The sequence below is a fragment of the Borostomias antarcticus genome, assembly GCF_949987555.1.
Source record: "Borostomias antarcticus genome assembly, chromosome: 6".
Taxonomy (NCBI): Eukaryota; Metazoa; Chordata; class Actinopteri; order Stomiiformes; family Stomiidae; genus Borostomias; species Borostomias antarcticus.
This window is the reverse complement of record NC_140239.1, coordinates 29881851-29901850: the sequence shown is the minus strand read 5'-3', so window position 1 is coordinate 29901850 and position 20000 is coordinate 29881851. Positions and strand designations below refer to the sequence as shown.

The 20000-nt window shown below is 47.7% G+C and overlaps 1 protein-coding gene across 1 annotated transcript in view; it reads left to right on the top strand.

The window, feature by feature from the left end:
- The window catches only part of LOC311310618 (nesprin-2-like), a gene marked incomplete at its 5' end in the record, with an annotated part of 259823 nt that overhangs the window by 69510 nt on the left and 170313 nt on the right, over positions 1-20000 (top strand). Inside the window, 13 exon segments of the mRNA XM_084440128.1 lie at positions 705-881; positions 1576-1731; positions 2082-2222; positions 2727-2897; positions 3320-3425; positions 4414-5167; positions 5650-5848; positions 6662-6844; positions 7850-8004; positions 8321-8468; positions 9432-9526; positions 16943-17174; positions 17641-17838. Coding sequence (XP_084296254.1) covers positions 705-881; positions 1576-1731; positions 2082-2222; positions 2727-2897; positions 3320-3425; positions 4414-5167; positions 5650-5848; positions 6662-6844; positions 7850-8004; positions 8321-8468; positions 9432-9526; positions 16943-17174; positions 17641-17838 — 2715 coding nt within the window.

The following is a 20000-nucleotide window of genomic DNA, read 5'->3' as shown; positions in this document are numbered from 1 at the left end:
CTGTCTGTCTGTCTGTCTGTCTGTCTGTCTGTCTTGTCTGTCTTGTCTGTTTGTCTTGTCTTGTCTTGTCTGTCTGTCTGTTGTCTTGTCTGCCTGTCTGTCTGTCTGTCTGTCTGTCTGTCTGTCTGTCTGTCTGTCTGTCTGTCTGTCTGTCTGTCTGTCTGTCTGTCTGTCTTGTCTGTCTGTCTGTCTGTCTGTCTGTCTCTCTCCCCATCTGTCTCTTTGATTCTCTGTCTCTCTCTCTCCCTCTCTTTCTCTCTCTCTCTGCCTGTCTCTCCCTCTGTTTCTGTCTCACTGTCTCTCTCTATCTGTCTCTCTCCCTGTCTCCCTCTCTCTCTCCCTCTGTCTCTCCCTCTCTCTTTCTCTTTCTCTCTGTCTCTCCCTCTCTCTTTCTCTTTCTCTCTCTCTGTCCCTCTCTCTCTCTCTCTCTCTCTCTCTCTCTCTCTCTCTCTCTCTCAGCTCTCTAGTGACTGTATCTATTCACTTCACCATGACTGTAATGGAATCAGAGTGACATGAGGTTTGATCAGTGTGATAATGGAAGGCTGTTTATTGATCAGTGTGATAATGTCAGGTTGTTTATTGATCAGTGTGTTAATGGAAGGCTGTTTATTGATCAGTGTGATAATGGAAGGCTGTTTATTGATCAGTGTGATAACGGCAGGCTGTTTATTGATGGCGTGGCGTGGTGTGTGTTCCGCTAGGAGCTGAAGGCAGGCCTGACCAGCGGGCAGCTCACCCTGGACGCCCTGTGCCAGTCTGGGCCTCGGGCGCCGGAGCTGGACATCCGTTCCCAGCGCTCCGAACGCACGCTGTTCGCCGAGAGACTCGGAGAACTCAACATGCGCTGGCTCCTCCTGCAGGGGGCGCTGGAGAGCCAGGTCAGTGCTGTCCAAACTGTTATTGACTCATGGGACCTGTTTGAACTCGAAGTCTAAACGATGCCTTCCTTCCTTCCTTCCTTCCTTCCTTCCTTCCTTCCTTCCTTCCTTCCTTCCTTCCTTCCTTCCTTCCTTCCTTCCTTTCTAACCTCCTTCCTTCCTTCCTTCCTTCCTTCCTTCCTTCCTTCTTTCCTTCCTTCCTTCCTTCCTTCCTTCCTTCCTTCCTTCCTTCCTTCCTTCCTTCCTTCCTTCCTTCCTTCCTTCCTTCCTCCCTCCCTAACTTCCTTCCTTCACGCTGTCATTGAGATAATGACTGATCGAACCAGATTGGCCCAATGCACAGCTGTTACCACAAGTCATATCAGATCAGGGATTTCTTAAAGGACCATACCGCTCTAAATATGATTTGACCTCCTTAAACTAGTCACCCAACATATATCACAATACCGCAATCAATTTTCCGAAGCAAAGCTCACGTTAAAAGATATTTGAATTTTCGCATTTTACTTACATTTCAAAAGTTAAACGTGAGCTTTACTTGGGAAAATGGATAGCGGTAATGTGCTCTACGCTGGGTGACTAGTTTTAGGAGATCAGATCATATTTAGAGCGGTATGGTCCTTTAAAAGAGGGGATTGGTCGTCCTGGTTGCCATGCGTTTACGTAAACGCCCTCTCTGTCCTGTCTGCCTCAGATCCGTGAGGCGGAGCGCCTGCAGCTCGCCTGCGCAGACAGAGAGAGGCGGCTGCAGCGCCTGCGCAGCTGGGCGGAGCTCCACGCCGAGGGGCTGAGGGAGGGGCAGAGGCCCGTCAGCAGAACGCAGGCCGAACAGGCTCTAGAGGAGTGGGAGGTATGGAAGAGAGGAGAAGAGACCGGGATGTGATTGTGTGTGTGTGTGTGTGTGTGTGTGTGTGTGTGTGTGTGTGTGTGTGTGTGTGTGTGAGTGAATGTGTGTGTGCACGTGTGCTTGTGAGTGTGTGTGTGTGTGTGTGAGGGTGCATGTGTGTGTGTGTGTGTGTGTGTGTGTGTTTGTGTGTTTGTGCATGTGTGTTTGCGTGTGTGTGAGGGTGCATGTGTGAGTGTGTGTGTGTGTGTGTGTGCACGTGTGTGTGTGTGCATGCGCGTGCACGTGTGTGTCGGTCCAGTACTTGACCGCTCCTCTCTCTCTCTCTCTCCCAGGCCCTGGAGGACAGACTGAAGGAGGAGGGGGCGGAGCTACAGCAGCTGACGGCGGTGCGCGTTCGCTGGAGGGACGACCAGGAGGAGGAGCCTCCCAGTGACCACGCCTTCTTTCAGCAGGCGGAGACGGTCGGCCAATCCCACGCTGCCCTCCACCAGCAGGTAACACCCACCACACCGACGACCCGGTCTTCATTTAGCATCGACATTGAAGACACTGAGTTTATTTTCACTTCATATCTATGAAAGTATTTTTATACTTGGTTTAAAAAATAAGAGCACGCGAGTGGTCAAGCTGGTTTCAAACAAAGACAATAGATTTATTCTGAAATACGTTTTGCAAAAGCGGTCTCTCACACAGGAAGTGTTTCCAGAGTCAGAGCAAGGATACTCAGTCAGGGATCAACACTTATAGGACGGTACAGAGGATGTGAGTGACGTCACAGACCAAACGCTCTTGATAAACAGAGATTCTGTGGGAACGGAGGAAACTCCGGTTTCCACAAACGTTGTAAAACAATAAACTCAGAACTCAGGAACATCAATCAAGTAGGAAAACAGAAAAACAAATTGGGGGTGAACACATGGGTGATACTTTCATAATTTCATTAACATATCACAATGGACGTTGGGGTGATGAGGAACTGTTCTTCCCACGGTCCACAGGTCCTGTCCCTGAAGCCAGCTCTGCAGCAGGTGTTGGAAGAGTGGGGCCGCTTTGAGCGGGAACTGGGTGAAGTTTCCCTCCTGGCCACCAGAGTGCGCTGTACCCTGGAGCTCAGCCGTGCTCAGCTTCTCTGCCCGGAGCAGGTGAAGAAGCGCGTTGACCAGCTGCAGGTGAGCGTGATGTGGATGGTGCTATCGTCCCGTAACCTGTTGTCTTACTGCGTTTAACACAGTCCTCAACAAAAGAGTTAATTTATAGTAAGTAATGTAGGTTAAACCATAGCAGACCATACCACATTAATATTCATGCTCAATTAAATTCATACTTCCAATAAAAAATAATAGCATAACTTCAATTGCAAATTTCAACTTCATAATTCCATATTCCATCATTTATATTTCTAGTTATCCTTATGCATTCTCTTATTTCAGGTCAAATCAATAGATTAGTAGTTAATTTAGTTAATAAATAGTTAATTCTGGTTCCAACAAGCTACGCTAATCCTCTACAAGCTCTGGACGCTCGCTCTGACGACCGTCGGGTTTTAATCGTGAACCTGCCCGTGACATCATCGAGCTTCTTCTGTCCGCAGAGCCTCCAGGAGGATGCTGGGAAAGGGGCGGGGCTTTGGACGTCCGTGGACCAGTCGTATCCCGGCCTGAGGGAGGCGCTCGGTGACGGGGCGGCCCAGCTGCTCTGTGAGAAGGTGGCGAGGGAGAGAAGCCGGTCAGTACCGCCGCTGACCTCACTCCTGCGCCTGGAGCTCATGGTCAACACTGTTACTCTGTCATACCCTTACCTGGTGCAGTTTTATCAGTATTAAAGCAGATTCAAATCAAATAGAACAGAATAGAACCCTCACCCAATGACATCCTTCAACATATCTGCATGATCATTCACCCCCAACAAACATCCTGAAATGAGATTTAACGGCACACTGGCACTCACCAGTCCAACCTCAGTCAGATCGATGCTTATTTTCACCATGTCTCTGTGTACATTCATATTATGTATTATTACACGGCTCTCTGGAATACTCGATTCTGATTGGACAATCGCACGTTCTACCGGTGAATTATTTCTTGATAATTCACCGGCAACAAGCAATATTCACCTCTACTAAGAGCAACACATTATATAGGTATAGGTATAGGTACCGCATTTGTAACGCGCTCCCCATCCAGTTGTTAGACTGGCCCGGAGCGCCATTCACACACCAATGGCGGCAGCTGCCATGCAAGGCGCTTGCCTGCTCATTGGGAGCAATTTGGGGTTCAGTGTCTTGCCCAAGGCCACTTCGACAGGTAGTCAGGAGGTATGTCTATGGGTGACAGTTGAAAGTTTAAAAGTTTGAACATTCTAAAGGATAACGGTTTGTCTGTTGTAGCTTATGTTCAGTCTCTGAAAACGTCCACTGCCCAAACATACAGAACGATTTCCCTGGCGAAATAAAAAGTGTAGTCTAATTAGTATTAATGTCGTTGGTAAGTAGCCCTTCAGTGTTACAAAGTTACAAAACCTGAATGTACTATGGCTGAAACCTGAATGTACTATGGCTGGCTATACATTATCCATTATTATGACATTATCCATCACATATGGATGGTAGTGGTCATGGTAGTGGTCATGGTAGTGGTCATGGTAGTGGTCATGGTAGTGGTCATGGTAGTGGTCATACTGTAGCAGGGCTGGTGGTAGTGGTCATGGTAGTGGTCATGGTAGTGGTCATGGTAGTGGTCATGGTCGTGGTCATGGTAGTGGTCATGGTAGTGGTCATGGTAGTGGTCATGGTAGTGGTCATGGTAGTGGTCATGGTCGTGGTCATGGTCGTGGTCATGGTAGTGGTCATGGTAGTGGTCATGGTCGTGGTCATGGTCGTGGTCATGGTAGTGGTCATGGTAGTGGTCATGGTCGTGGTCATGGTAGTGGTCATGGTCGTGGTCATGGTAGTGGTCATGGTAGTGGTCATGGTCGTGGTCATGGTAGTGGTCATGGTCGTGGTCATGGTAGTGGTCATGGTAGTGGTCATGGTCGTGGTCATGGTAGTGGTCATGGTCGTGGTCATGGTAGTGGTCATGGTAGTGGTCATGGTCGTGGTCATGGTCGTGGTCATGGTAGTGGTCATGGTCGTGGTCATGGTAGTGGTCATGGTAGTGGTCATGGTCGTGGTCATGGTAGTGGTCATGGTCGTGGTCATGGTAGTGGTCATGGTAGTGGTCATGGTCGTGGTCGTGGTAGTGGTCATGGTAGTGGTCATGGTCGTGGTCGTGGTAGTGGTCATGGTAGTGGTCATGGTAGTGGTCATGGTCGTGGTCATGGTAGTGGTCATGGTCGTGGTCATGGTAGTGGTCATGGTAGTGGTCATGGTAGTGGTCATGGTAGTGGTCATGGTCGTGGTCATGGTCGTGGTCATGGTAGTGGTCATGGTAGTGGTCATACTGTAGCAGGGCTGATGCATGTAGGACCGTTTCCAGTCAGTGAGTTCCCTCTGAATCCCATGGCCTTGCTGGAACACACACACACACACACACACACGCACACACACTCACACACACACACACACACACACACACACACACACACACACACACACACACACACACACACACACACACACACTAACTCACTCACACACTAACTCACTCACTCACACACTAACTCACTCACACACACACACACACTCACTCACTCACGCACGCACGCACACACACACACACACACACACACACACACACACACACACACCGAAAAAAAGAGTGGAGCAGAATGCTCGGGTTTCACACACACACACACTCACTCATACACACACACACACACACTCACTCATACACACACTCACACACACACAGCGAAAAAAAAGAGTGGAGCAGAATGCTGGGGTTTCACGCGAGTAAGAGCGCTCTGCGACCCCGCTGACCTCAGGTGGGAGGCGTCGCTGCAGGAGGCGGGCGAGGAGCTGAGGAGGACCGGGGAGCTGCTCTCTCTCTGGCAGGAGTACGGACGCCTCTCCGGACGCTGCTCCCTCCGCCTGCAACACCACCAGCAACGCTGGGGGGCGCTGCTGAGTCCCCCGCCCACGCCCCAGGACGGAGACCTCCGGGAGCAGATGGCCTCCGTCAAGGTGAGTGGACAGCTGGAAATGCTATTTGATGTTTTTTTTTTAATTAAAAGGGCAGGAGAGGCCGGTGTTTGATGGCTGGTCAAGTGGCTCGGTCACCGCAACCTAGCGGTCTTTCTACTCCGTACCTGCGGCTGGACAGCTAAATTGTTTCTTTTATGCGGGAGGATGAGGCGAGTCTCTTCTTAGCCTCGTACGTCAGCAACAAGGGAGAACTCATAATTCCATTTGCAAGAACCGACTGAAATGTTCTATCCAACCTGTTTATTCGGTTCTCTGGGAACTAAAAAAAAAATGTTTGTTTTTTTGAGGGGTAGGGAGGCTAGTGATTAATGCATCCGGCCGAGCAGTGTCCAAAAGGTTGCTGGTTGGACACCGGATCAGGCTATTTAACAGATGGTTTCCCATTAGTCATTGCCTGCCGTTGTGCCCTTGAGCAAGGTGCTTAACCCTGACACTAGCTCATACAGTATGTACAGTAAGACGCTTTGGATAATGCAAAGTGACAACAATGTAAATGTGAAAATGAAAATGAGTTTTAACTAAAATACACAAACAAGAGACAAACACTCAAACAAGATCTAATGGAGAAAATCGTGTCAAAGGTCAAGTGCTGGGTGACTACAGCTTGTTTGTTGTTGCTCATGGTGGGGTGTCAGTTTCATGGGAGTTGAATAAAGGTTGGATTAGTGTTTGTTTCCCGACGCTCAAAATCAAGGTCTAAATGTAGCTGAACACAAACCACAAAGGACTAATTTTCTCCATGTCTGTCTCCGTTGTGATTGAAACGTTCACTGTATTTATTTTTTCCGTTAGAACCTTCAAGACGTCACAGAGGACCTGCAGTGCAGCATGGGAGAAGTTCTCGAGGTCTCCAAACCTCTCATTGGACAGTTAGAGCCACTGGCCGCCACGCTCATCCAATCAGAGACCAGGCTGCTGTCACGTGACATCCTGCTGTTGAGCCAGGCGTTGTCGGGGAAACAGATGCAGCTTCAGGTGAGACGTAGTAGGAATAAAGTCTTCACCGAGAATATGCAGTGGCATGGTCGTCCGTCACCAGGTCCAACATTAGCGTGTCCCATCCATAAAAGGCAGCTCAACCTGGAAGAGCCTCCCAACCCCCCTAAAGTAAAGCCCCACCCTCTCCACTTTCAGAGGCCAACTTAAATTGTTGTTAGGAAACCAGAAATGTGGACACCCTCATCTCCAGAAATGTCCATATGGAATTGAGTGTCTCTGCTGCCTATGTACCTGCCGTTTGTTTTATAAACCTTTGTTTTTAGTGATGTTATGATGATTGGATACTTTATGCGATCTGTTTGTGTTTTTATGTTGGGGACTGCGGATAGAAAGTAGCCTCGTGTTCAATCTGTCATCTTTACACTTTTCGTGTTTCGATGTTGAGCTGCATCCAACTCATGTTAACGTGTTCATTAATTTGCACTGTCCCGTCCAAATAAACGAATAAAGTATTGTCAGACCTCAGCTAGTTTTGTGTTTTGTTTGTGCTCATCTGCGAAGTAGTACCCCCATAACCATTGTGTGTGTGTGTGTGTGTGTGTGTGTGTGTGTGTGTGTGTGTGTGTGTGTGTGTGTGTGTGTGTGTGTGTGTGTGTGTGTGTGTGTGTGTGTGTGTGTGCAGGAGGAGATGGAACATAGACAGGTGTTCAGAAACAGTTTGGACGCACTTGAGAAGCAAATGGAGAAACTGCTTCATCGTCTGAGGACTGATGTGTGTGATGGAGACTCTGTTAAGGTGAGTTACAATCCCTTATATAGGAGCTACTTCCTGTGTTGTATAACACACACACGCACGCACGCACACACACACACGTACACACACACACACGCACACACACACCCTCACACACGCACACACACACCCGCACACACACAAACACTCACACACTCACACACACACACACACACACACACACACACACACACACACACACACACACACACACACTAGTGACTCCCCCTCTTCTCTGGGCCGTCCAGATAGCTGTGTTAGAGCTGAGCAACCTGCTCCCTGCTCTGGCTGACCTCGGCGAGGTCAGTTCCTGTGTGACCCCGAGCGACCTGGAAGCAGATAGACTCCAGACACTCACCAGGCAGTGGGCCGAGGCCCTCGCGTCCACGTCTGATAGATACAGGTGAGTAGACTCCGAAGAGGCCTCATAGACATGAACTTATATTTTGTTGTAAACCAGAAAACAGTAGGGATTGATTCAGAAAGTGACCTGTGCGTGTTCTTATATTTGTGTGTGTGTGTGTGTGCACATGCTTGTGTGTTTGTGTATTTGCGTATGTGCGTGCGTGCATGTGTGTATGTGTGTGTGTGTGTGTGTGTGTTTGTGTCTGTATGTGCGTGCTTGTGTGTGTGTCTGTGAGTGTGTGTATGTATGTGTGTGCGCATGTGTGCGTACGTGTGTGTGTGTGTGTGTGTGTGTGTGTGCTTGTGCTCATTAGGGAGATTCAGGCTCAAGTTCAAGGCTCCCAGAGCTTTCAGCAGAAGTGTGACAGCTGGAAGAGCTTCCTCGACAAGATGGAGGACATTTTGGCGGCGGATGTCGTTGGAAGCTACTCCGGCCTCAGAGAGAAGCTGGCCATCCATCAGGTGGGCTTCCTTTCTGAACAGATCATCTCCTATTTCATTCTCCCTCACTCTGTACTTTCTGCACAGTACTTTTCCCTCTCAGATTGATGATATCACCCAAAATTGTTTTTCATCCATCCAACCAATTTTCCTCCCTCAGGCCCCATTTGGACAGTTTCAATATCACATAATTTAGCTCCGCTTTCCCGGAAGACATTTTTCTGCCATTATAATCTCCGGATCAAAATGACTAAAACCAGTAAGCCAGTCGTGTTTTTCATGGCAAAGTAGGATCTTGGTGGAACTCCAGCGTCCGTCATATTCACACATTGATTTATGCATGTTTTCCCAGTCTGCACAGGCCATTATGGCCACCATGGGCTCTTCTCTATCACATCTAACGCTATTTTGGACGAAGCAACGTCCCAGAATTCCATTTTGTTTCTTCACTAAAGCGTAGCTGATGGAGCGAGGTGCTCAGTTTCTGCGCCAACGTTTTGGATTTGATCCCTGCTGGAACCAGAAACCCTAAGTTGCTCTGGATAAAAGTGTTTTATTCCGATGCGTAAAAAGTGAACTTTTTAATCTTTTAAAGTTGCCTTCCTACACCAGATTTATCAGTGAGAATCAAACCTGTGGAGTAAGATGTAAATCCCGATGGACAGTGCAGTCCCAAGGACAGTCCAGTCAGTCCACTGGTTCGACCGCATGGCACCGCACCGTGTTAGTGCGCTAGCGACCGTGTTAGCGCACTAGCAGCCGTGTTAGCGAGCTAGCGACTGTGTTAGCGCGCTAGCGACCTTGTTAGCATGCTAGCGACCATGTTAGCGCACTAGCGACCGTGTTAGTGTGCTAGCGACCGTGTTAGTGCGCTAGCGACCGTGTTAGTGCGCTAGCGACCGTGTTAGTGCGCTAGCGACCGTGTTAGCATGCTAGCAACCGTGTTAGCGCAGTAGTGACCGTGGTGTCTGACCTGTTCCACAGCGGCTCCAGGTGGAGGTCACCGCCGGTCACCAGCTGCTGCGAGGGGTCATCTGTGACGCCGTCGGATCCCTGGAGAACGCACCGCCGGAGAAAAGGTAGATCACGCTTGAATATTTATTATAATAATAATAATAATTAAGAGCATAATTAGATAAGATATGATTTATTCAAGTCACAGAATAGCACCTCATTAGCCAAGTGTGTCGTCATGTTTTTGTGCAGGTTTTTAATTAGAATTTTTATTAATGTAACCTTTATTTAACCAGGAAAAGAGGAGTCTCATTGAGATTACAAATCTTTTTATAAGAGTTTCTCGGTGGTTAGTTACAGTAATAGGCAAATTGAAAGATGGTATCAAAGCCTCTATAACTTAAGTATTTTTAAGTATAGTCTGTTCTTAACATCTGTTCTTTGAGGCACAGGCACAACTATGCACTGTGAACACAGAGGCCTCATCCAGAGCCCTGGGTCTCTATTGGACTTCTCAGAGTGGAACCATATCAAAGCCTGAGGACTTGAATGTCCTCCCAGGAGCTGTCATCCAGTATGTCCTCCCAGGAGCTGTCATCCAGTAAAGTCATTAAACATGAAGACTTTCTGCTGCGTTCCTCCAGCCCTGGCGATGACGCTGCCGCTGTGGGCATGACTCACACTCTCATACACACAGGCAGATACACACACACACACACACACACAGGAAGACACACACACTCACTCAGATACAGCCACACAAATACACACACAAGTCGCTCTCACTCAAAGCCTTGATTCACACATACGCACGCACACACAGGCAGACACACACACAGATACAGTACAGCCACACACACACACACACACAAATACACACACAAGTCACTCTCACTCAAAGCCTTGATTCACACATACGCACGCACACACAGGCAGACACACACACAGATACAGTACAGCCACACACACACTGTCCAGGAATTTACATCCAAACACCTTAGCCTTTGTCTTTATAATTTATCACCTCCCCCCAAGTCCCCTGCAAAACCCCAGTTTCAGTCATGTAAAACACCTCAGCTCTCCCCCTTTTGATATTGTAAACACACTCTGCATAGCTCTGCCTCGCTCTTTTGTCCAAGTCAGAAAGGCCACACCTTGTCCTTCCTGCTCTGATTCAGACCTTTTGTTTTCTTAGTTTTCTCATGTCACATGTCTTTACTCTTGGCCACGCCTGCCATTCATGTACAATGCAGTAGCCAATCACATCCTGGTACACTGTACCTTTTGTTTGGACTGTACATAAGCCACAGCCAGAAGTGACTGACTTCACTTCTCTGACTGAACCACCTTTGCTGCGTTTGTCAGGAAGTCCTTGCGCTCGTAATGATTTCATTCAATAAACCAGACTCAACCTTTTGAACGTATCTTGGTAAATCTTTGGACTAGACAAGTCTAAAATAACTATCACAGTTTGGCGAACGGGAATGGGAGCACTGCCTGCGTTTGCTTCGGGATTCCAGTGGAAAGGACTGATCGGCAGACGTGTCGGGTCCATAGTGGGCGTTGGAAAATCAATTTTCTCTCTTGCGCCAGAGCGCAAGGTGAGATTATTTCCTCAGTTCTTACACTGGATTCTTGAAAGCTCACAGGTACGTTTAAACGAACCCTCTTATGGGTTGAGTTGTATTTGCCTTGATTTGGTTCAGCTTGTTGGTCTGGATTGTTTGAAAACGGAAAACCCCAGCGTGGGTATTTAGTAAGTAACTCCTTTTGGCCGGTCGCGGAGAGTTTTAACCGCGAGCACGTTGAGAGAGTTTTGCTCAATGGAGATGTAGCTACAGGGCGGAATTGAGAGTTTTGCAATCCGCGGTTTCTGGTAGAGATTTTGACCAGAGGGGCTGTACATATTTTGGTAGGATCTAAACGGAAGGTTTAGCCTGGACCAAATTGCTAGTGCAGCCGAGAATATTTTGTTGTAAACGTGGGCCTTTTGTTTCATGTTTGTGTGTTAAGTCGTTTTTGGTCGTCGTTTGGTCGTCCTTTGTTTGCGTTCCCGTGTGTCTGCTACGTTTCTCTCTTGCATGTGCACGGGGGGTTGGTCGTCTTATGTGTTCACTGTTTGAGCCTCGGCTCTTGATTATTGTTTGTTATGCGCGCCATGGATCCAGGTAAAGTATTGTTTTGTACCCTTTTTAGACTGTTAAAATTCTGCTAGATTCCCAGTAGGCTAGCTAGCTGGTTGCCTAGGAGATAAGGAAAACTCCGCTATCGCGGTGTTCCGCCATTGAGCCAGAAGAGAACAAAGCACTTCGCTGACTAGGTGAGTACTAAGCGAATTTAATGTGTCTTAATGTGTGTTTCTTTCGAAATTGTATTCTTTACCGCCGTGAGTTAACCATAAGGTTTCCTTTCATTGCTGTTTTGGGGTTTCTAGGCTGTTATTAGGGACGTTGTTTCTTTAAATTTCCCCGCGCTGCCAAAGACAACTTCCGGGTCATACATGCAACATTTTGGGAGCACCACTAGGTGTCCCTGTAACCCCGGCTAATAACATAGGGCTAGAGGAGGTCACAGGATTCTACTGCTAGCCTGAGGAGATTGTTGCGCTGAAGCATTACTCTACGAGCGTTTGTTGGCAGAATTTCGTTATGTGCTAAAGCATTTTCGATTTCTTACATCCACATCTGACATTTTAGTGTTACATTTTTAGCTAAGATTCGGGCTCAGCTAGAGGGTTAAGGGAAAAGCCTGTTGATTCTCTAGACTGGTCTGTTTTTAAGATTTGGGAGAGTAGAACGAGAGAGTTTTTTTTTTAGGTCAGGAAGGAAAGATAAGGAGATTCAGCAAACAGTCTCTCCACCATTTTCCCCAGCAGAATAACTCTGATTTAAAATTAGATTCCCCCCCTCGACTTGTTGCGCCATTAGCCACGCCCCTTCTTTCTACGAGGTATTTGTCCGAACAGGGCCGGAAGGAAGAGCCTCCGATTTTGAAGTCGAGCGCCACCTGCTGGACTTCCCTTGAACAACCCATAAGGGAGATTTTAAACTAGCCAAGATAGAGAGTTTTAATTTTTAAGGTAAATAAACAGGATAAAATAGATGTAAACGAACTCAAAAGTCTGACAGGGTTGAATAGGTGTTTGATTCAGGAGTTTTGTTTCAATAGTCAATGAATGGCCATAAGCTGTTCGTTTTATGCATTTCTACTGTATGAATTTTCATTCATATAATGATAATGTGTTTTTTGAGGAGCTGGCATTAGGCCTCCTCCTCTGCTATTGAACCCAGTCTGTGTTTTGAGTCTTAATTTTCAGGTGCTATGGACCCTGGGCGGCAGGTCTTTGAGAAGCCTGGATCATGCCTTCCTGGGGACTGCTTGGGACCTGCTGTTTGTCTGTTTTAACTGTTTGTTTTGTCTCTCTTTCTGATATGTAGCTTAAGACATAAGGGTTTGTGCATAATAGTGGGGGGAATAGATAAGGGTTGCCAGTATCTTAATCTGAATGCAGCATCTCATAACCCAATTTATATATATTTTAAATGAGTATGTTAAATATCTCATGTTTATAGTTTGAGGCACATTCATCGGGCCTGAGTGTTTTTTCTGAGTGGTATTTTACAGACAACTGTCGTTCCGGGAGTGATGGGTGAATGCCGAACCAGGAGACGGGCACAGGACACCGGAGGTTACTGGCCTGTTTCCCTACAGATGGGCGATCTGGGGTTCGTGAGATGCAGACCAACGCCATGTCACCTACTCACTGTGAGCGACAGATAAGTATGAAACAGGAGCAGTGCCCAAATACTCTGTCCTCAAATGCAGAAGAGGGAGGTTTTAGATATACAAATTTTTAGCTATACAAATAAAGCTTTGATGGAGTATTTTGATTAGTTAATTGTAAATGAAGCCAGTTCATTTTAGTGTCATTTTCTTTGACCCATCTCTATTTTTATCCTGACTTCAGGAAATTTTTGCTTTCACCCTTAGGGGGTGTTGTTTTGTTGAGACGAGAATATAGCGTATTTTATTTTCATAAAATCGCAAGAGAACTGCTAGAGCCAAATCCAATTGCCTTGATCATGACTGGGGACTAAGCGTGTTGAAGTCATTCTAACACTGCCCCTGATGTCACTGTAGGCTACTGCAGACTGGCTCTAAATGACACTTGAACAGTCACCCTGTTTAAGTTTTCCTGACAGAATAACAAAATTTTTTCCCCAAAGCAGGAGCTTGCGCTTAACCATGTTTCTGAGTATCTCCTACAGACTGTTGAATAACCGTTCCTGACCAAAGAAGGGAACAGGGAGACCAAACCAGAGGACTCTCTTTTGCTCTGTTTTGTCTCTGTTTGTCTCTCTCATCTGTGGATCCACAGACGGAGCACTTCATCAGCCTGTGCTGGAGGCGGGAGCGCCGAGGTGAGCCCTCCGGCAGCACGACCCGGGCCGGCCCTAAGTGGAGCAGTACAGGGATGGACCGGGTTCAGTTCAAGAGCCTACATTTCTGACCTACAAGCATTTGCTCCACCTGCGGAGAAAAGAAATGAAGGACTAAGTGCACATTTCCACCACCAAACTAACCTGTATCTAGGGCCTAATGACAAACCTGTACTACCTCGTTCATGTTTTCATTATGCTTTCAAACTAGCCCACGGGCCAGATCATGTTTCAAAACAGGGGTGGCGGAGGATGTTAACAGATGTCTCCAACAGAGTGAGGACCGCCATTTCCTGAGGCTAAGGAGGGGTTCCTGCATCACATCTCTCCTGGGGATTGGGTCCTAATCCACGACCACAGACGAAGGAGCTGGAACTCGCCGAGGTGGCTCGGGCCGTACCAGTTTCTACTCATCACGCAGACAGCGATCTGAGAGGACTTCGTTGGACCCATGCAAGCCATTGCCGACGGGTCCAAGCAGCAGAGGACGGTCCACCAAGGGATCGCAAACACCAGGAGATCAGAATGCAGCTGAACCAGAGGGCTCAGAGGCCAAAACCATGGGCCATCACACTGTCCTCTCCTCTGACGAGGAATCGGAGGAAAAATGACCTTGCTGGTCACCTCCTCACAAGATGCACCACACACGCACACACACCTGCACACACTAACATTGAACATAACTGATTTCAAGCAACGTGACATCGAAGTTGCGATCTAGAAGAGAAGACGCCTTGCATTCCCCAATGACATTCTATTGCCCAAAAAGAGAAGTGCCACCTAAATGACTGTTGGGATACACTGTGAACAAGAGTGACCTTGACAGTCACCGCCACACTCTCCCCTCCTCTGATGAGCAATCGGAGACTGACCTTGCCGGTCACCTCCTCACAAGAGTGAATGAACTTTGAAATAATCTGGAAAATATCATATTTGTTTACAAGAGTTGCAATGATTGAAACATGAGTTGATAAATAAGTTTGGGTTTTTCCTCTAAATTGACCAAGAGGTTTTTTGCCCCTCTTACACTGGTAACCATTTTATCTTTTTTTTGCCTTGTTAAATCAAGTTTGTTTTTTGGTGAATGGTTGTCCACTCTTAGACTATAAATAGTATATAATCATGTCATCTTTTTTATCTTGTTTCCTGTCAAACTTCTGAAACAAGGGGTTTTGGTGTGTGATTTTGCACGTTGAGAGGAAATAATTAAAGTTTCCACCTAGTGGAGAGATTATTTCCTTTCCACATGTATAGCATAGCTGACTGTTTACACTGTGTTTGGATTTTATTTTTGTGTGCCTGTTCAGGCACAAATGAGGGATTGTCCAGGAATTTACATCCAAACACCTTAGCCTTTGTCTTTATAATTTATCACCTCCCCCCAAGTCCCCTGCAAAACCCCAGTTTCAGTCATGTAAAACACCTCAGCTCTCCCCCTTTTGATATTGTAAACACACTCTGCATAGCTCTGCCTCGCTCTTTTGTCCAAGTCAGAAAGGCCACACCTTGTCCTTCCTGCTCTGATTCAGACCTTTTGTTTTCTTAGTTTTCTCATGTCACATGTCTTTACTCTTGGCCACGCCTGCCATTCATGTACAATGCAGTAGCCAATCACATCCTGGTACACTGTACCTTTTGTTTGGACTGTACATAAGCCACAGCCAGAAGTGACTGACTTCACTTCTCTGACTGAACCACCTTTGCTGCGTTTGTCAGGAAGTCCTTGCGCTCGTAATGATTTCATTCAATAAACCAGACTCAACCTTTTGAACGTATCTTGGTAAATCTTTGGACTAGACAAGTCTAAAATAACTATCACAACACACACACACACACACAAATACACACACAAGTCACTCTCACTCAAAGCCTTGATTCACACACAAACATACACATACACACACATGCACACACAGGCAGACACACACACAGATACAGTACAGCCACACACACACACACAAATACACACACAAGTCACTCTCACTCAAAGCCTTGATTCACACACGCGCACACACACACACACACACGCACACACAGGCAGACACACACACAGATACAGTACAGCCACACACACACACACACACACACACAAATACACACACAAGTCACTCTCACTCAAAGCCTTGATTCACACACGCACACACACACACACACACACACACGCACACACACACTGGGGGGCACCTCCTGTGCTCTGCTCTCTCTGTGTTCGCTCTCTTGTGCCTCCTCCTAAATAAATCAGGTTTGTGCGGCCTGAGAAGAAACTACTGTCTTTAAACAGAACTAATCAAAGGCCTCATCTAATCTCCAGACCCTTTTTGGTTTCCGGCTCGGAGTTAAAGTAATGGCCGCCACATTGACTAGGTTTATTTACGGAGGGCTTGGTTTTGTTGAGTGTAGTTTTAGTCGGCGCTTCATCAGAGGTATGGAAATATGCAGTCTTTTGTTAGTACTGTACATTGAAAGCGTACCGTTTTTATATAACAGCCTGGCCCTTTCTCTAAAACCACACACTTGCTTCTAGAGACTCGTACATCTCTCACCTCGACATGTTAAGTGCTGCAGTATCTGCCTCTGTAAGCATTCATCTCTTGCAGTTATTGGGATGTACTTGTTTTTGATTGAGCACTTGACCAAGATACCATAATTCTACTGTAATCTGTAGTATTTCCTTTTACAGAGATCATCAAACATTTAAAGCTGAAGTTGTTGTAGTCGTTTTTCACGCTGCGCTGTGGCTAGTGTCATATTAATCGTTTTTTATGTCCAGATGGAAAACTTTTAAGGGCAAGCGCCAACAAAATGGACGTCCCCCCCCCCCCCCACCAAGAAATCTGTGGTTCCATAACTGACACTACTGGGCTGAGTTTTCCAGAGGCATCGTAGTGCTATGATGAACGCCAAAGTTTACGATGAACGTAGCGCTACGATTCCTCTGGGAAACTCAGCCCTGGTCTCTTGCGTCCCCTAATTGGGGGGGGCTACATCACCAGATGATCTGCTCACCGCTCCCCCAGGGGATGGGTCAAATGCGGAGAACAAATCTCACACACTCAGGTGTGTGACAATCATTGGGACTTTAACCTTTAACCTCCCCCGCAGGTCCGAGGCGGTTCTGGACCTGTCCCGGCTGAGAGAGAGATGGACGGACTTGGCGGGCCGGGCCGGGCGGCGCCGGGCAGATGCGCAGGGGCTGATGGGATGCTGGAGGCTCTACCGGCGAGGCCTGCGGGCGGCGTGGAGGCTGCTGAGAGAGGTCGACCCCCTACTGCCCCCTGCTGGACCGGCGCTGTTCACCCTCCAGCAGCTACGAGGCTCGCTGGACGACTTTGAGGTCAGGCTCGGTTCACCTTCCAGTCAGATAGAAATTCACATTCACATTATTCAGGCATTATTGATATTATTAATTAATATATTATTAAGATGATTAAAATCCTTTTTTTTCTTTCTAACCATCCCTCCGCGCCTCCCCTGAATTTCTTTGGGGCCCCCCAGGGGAGGCCCGCCTCACAGTTTGGGAATGCCTAATGTAAAGGGACATGAAAGTTTTAAGTGCATAGGATGTCCATTTAATTGATGCTGTATACTGTAATCAAAGTCACTGTTCAGAGATAGCACTCCAATCCAATCCAACTTTATTTAAAGAGCACATTTAAAACAACGAGTTGACCAAAGTGCTTTCCATTTCACTCAATACAAAAAACACAGTAGACAACACAATAGGACAATATACGCATAATTAAAGATAATAAAGAGCTACTCTGATACTTAGTATTAAAACATTCCCCTCGTCTCCCTAGAGCATCAGGGGAAGTCTTGACCGCCACGCCGCGGCGTTCTCCGACACCCTGGAGGCGGGTCGGCAGCTGAGCGGGTCCATGACGGAGCCCCAGACCCAGAACCAGCTCCGGACCGAGCTGCAGGCCCTGCAGGACGCCTGGGAACACACCGCAGGAGTTCTGGACAAGAGGAGGGCCCTGGTGGAGGCCGTCATACAGGTACCGCTCAGAAACAACACATGACTGTACTCTGGTTGATTTGATGTGGACAGTGTACAGTACATTTTATATATATATATATATATATATATATATATATATATACACACGAGGTGAGGCTGCATCTGGACTTCCAGGGCAGGAAGTTGCTCCTGAAACGATTTGGACAGGCTGTCTAGCCATTGTGTTTTTGGGTAACTATAGTGAAAAGGTAATGGTAAATGTTCTGCACTTATATAGCGCTTTACAATGGCCTCTCATTCACACACCAATGGCGGCAGCTGCCGTGCGAGCCTGCTCATTGGGAGAAATTTGGGGTTCAGTGTTTTACCCAAGGACACTTTGACATGTGGATAGGAGGAGGTGGGATTCGAACCGCCGACCCTACGATGACCCGCTCTACCACTGAGCCACAGCCACAGTCTAAAGATGGAGTCCTGGTTTGAGAGGTCTGACTAGAGAATGAGATTAGAAAGTGCAAAAAGACCATCCCTCTCCTAGTCTGACCAGACAAAGACCAGGATTTAAAATCATATGATTCGGCGGGATTACGGTCACCTATGGGATAAATGACCACCAAACCTTTCTCTTCTCCCCCAACGCCACCATCTGTCCAGACTGGCCCGTCTGGCGTGATCGTACGTGTGTGTGCGTGCGTGTGTACACACACATCCTGGTCGCGTGTGTGCGTCTGTTGTCTGACGGCGCTGGTTGACCCACATACTGGTTCTACCCAGGGTGCTTCTGTCACTGGGAAACGCCCCAGCTAGGGGGGGGGGGGGGGGGGCAGTGTGAGAGAACGTCCCTGGAAGCTAACCGCGATGGCCGTTCTATTTACAAGAACATGGCGGGCGCTATCCCTCGCGATATCGCGCAGTGGAACGCCATCGTTGTGTTTTAAGGACGGCGGGCTGTGTGCTTTTTTTCCGTTTGTTTTCTTGTTCTCTCAGAGGAGGGGTCAGGGAAGAACAGGGACATACTGTACACCCAGTCCTACTTACTGTACACCATCTACTGTACAGTACAGTACATGCATGCTGCTTATTCTCATGGATCAGGTTAAGCTACTGACGGAGTGTAACGGGAGGGTAGGATGGTGTTAGGTAGGGGGGAGTGCTGGAGCAGTAACCTAGTGAGGTGTGTGTGTGTGTGCGTGTGTGTGCGTGTGTGTGTGTGCGTGTGTGTGCGTGTGTGTGTGTGTGTGTGTGTGTGTGTGTCGCATGGTTTATCCGGACTTACTGACCCAAAGAATGTCTGAGCTGCTCTGAACCAATCCTGGCTAGTCTGACCACGTCGAGGGCGCGTTCTGAATTAGGTCTCACGTTTCTATCGCGTACCGGACCGTATATCAGGTCAGTTTCTGGTTACACCCGGTGATGTCGCATAACGGGGGGGTGACCACTGCCCAAAACACATACTTATTAATCTCCCTCTCTCTCTCTCTCTCTCTCTCTCTCTCTCTCTCTCTCTCTCTCCCTCTCTCTCCCTCTCTCTCCCTCTCTCTCCTTCTCCCTCTCTCTCCCTCTCCCTCTCCCTCTCCCTCTCCCTCTCTCTCTCTCTCTCTCTCTCCCTCTCCCTCCCTCTCTCTCTCCCTCTCTCTCTCTCTCTCTCTCTCTATGTTTCCTTACATGCTGACGTCTTAATGAGTTGGTGCTTCTCATAGGCTATTAAAGCTCATTGGTTGGGTAGAATAAAGTGAGGTTCCATCGCTGGTTCTACCTTCATGGTTCTGCCTGAGGGGGGTGAGCTGTGGTCTCACATGTCCCCCAGAGCAGTCTCACATGTCTCCCAGAGCAGTCTCACATGTCCCCCAGAGCAGTCCCGTCTCCACATGTACATAACGCCCTCATCCAAAGCTGCTTACACCCCGGCCGGCCATTCCATACATTCTTAACCAGATACATGCAGGGGCAGAATCATGTCTGTACCATGCTCGACCCCGATTGAGGCAAGCTGATTGGATCATAGATGGATCAATCCAACCACGCCCCGTACGGCTCTGAGCCCCGATTGGCTGCTGTGTTCACGGTCGTTGGGGGGTTGGACTGGGGGCTACCGGTCAGTGTTATGGTCCGCATATGACCTAGTATGAGTAGAAGAACAAAAAACTGAAATGAAAATTGAAATGTTCCACTATTTTCATTTCATATACTTTATTGTCC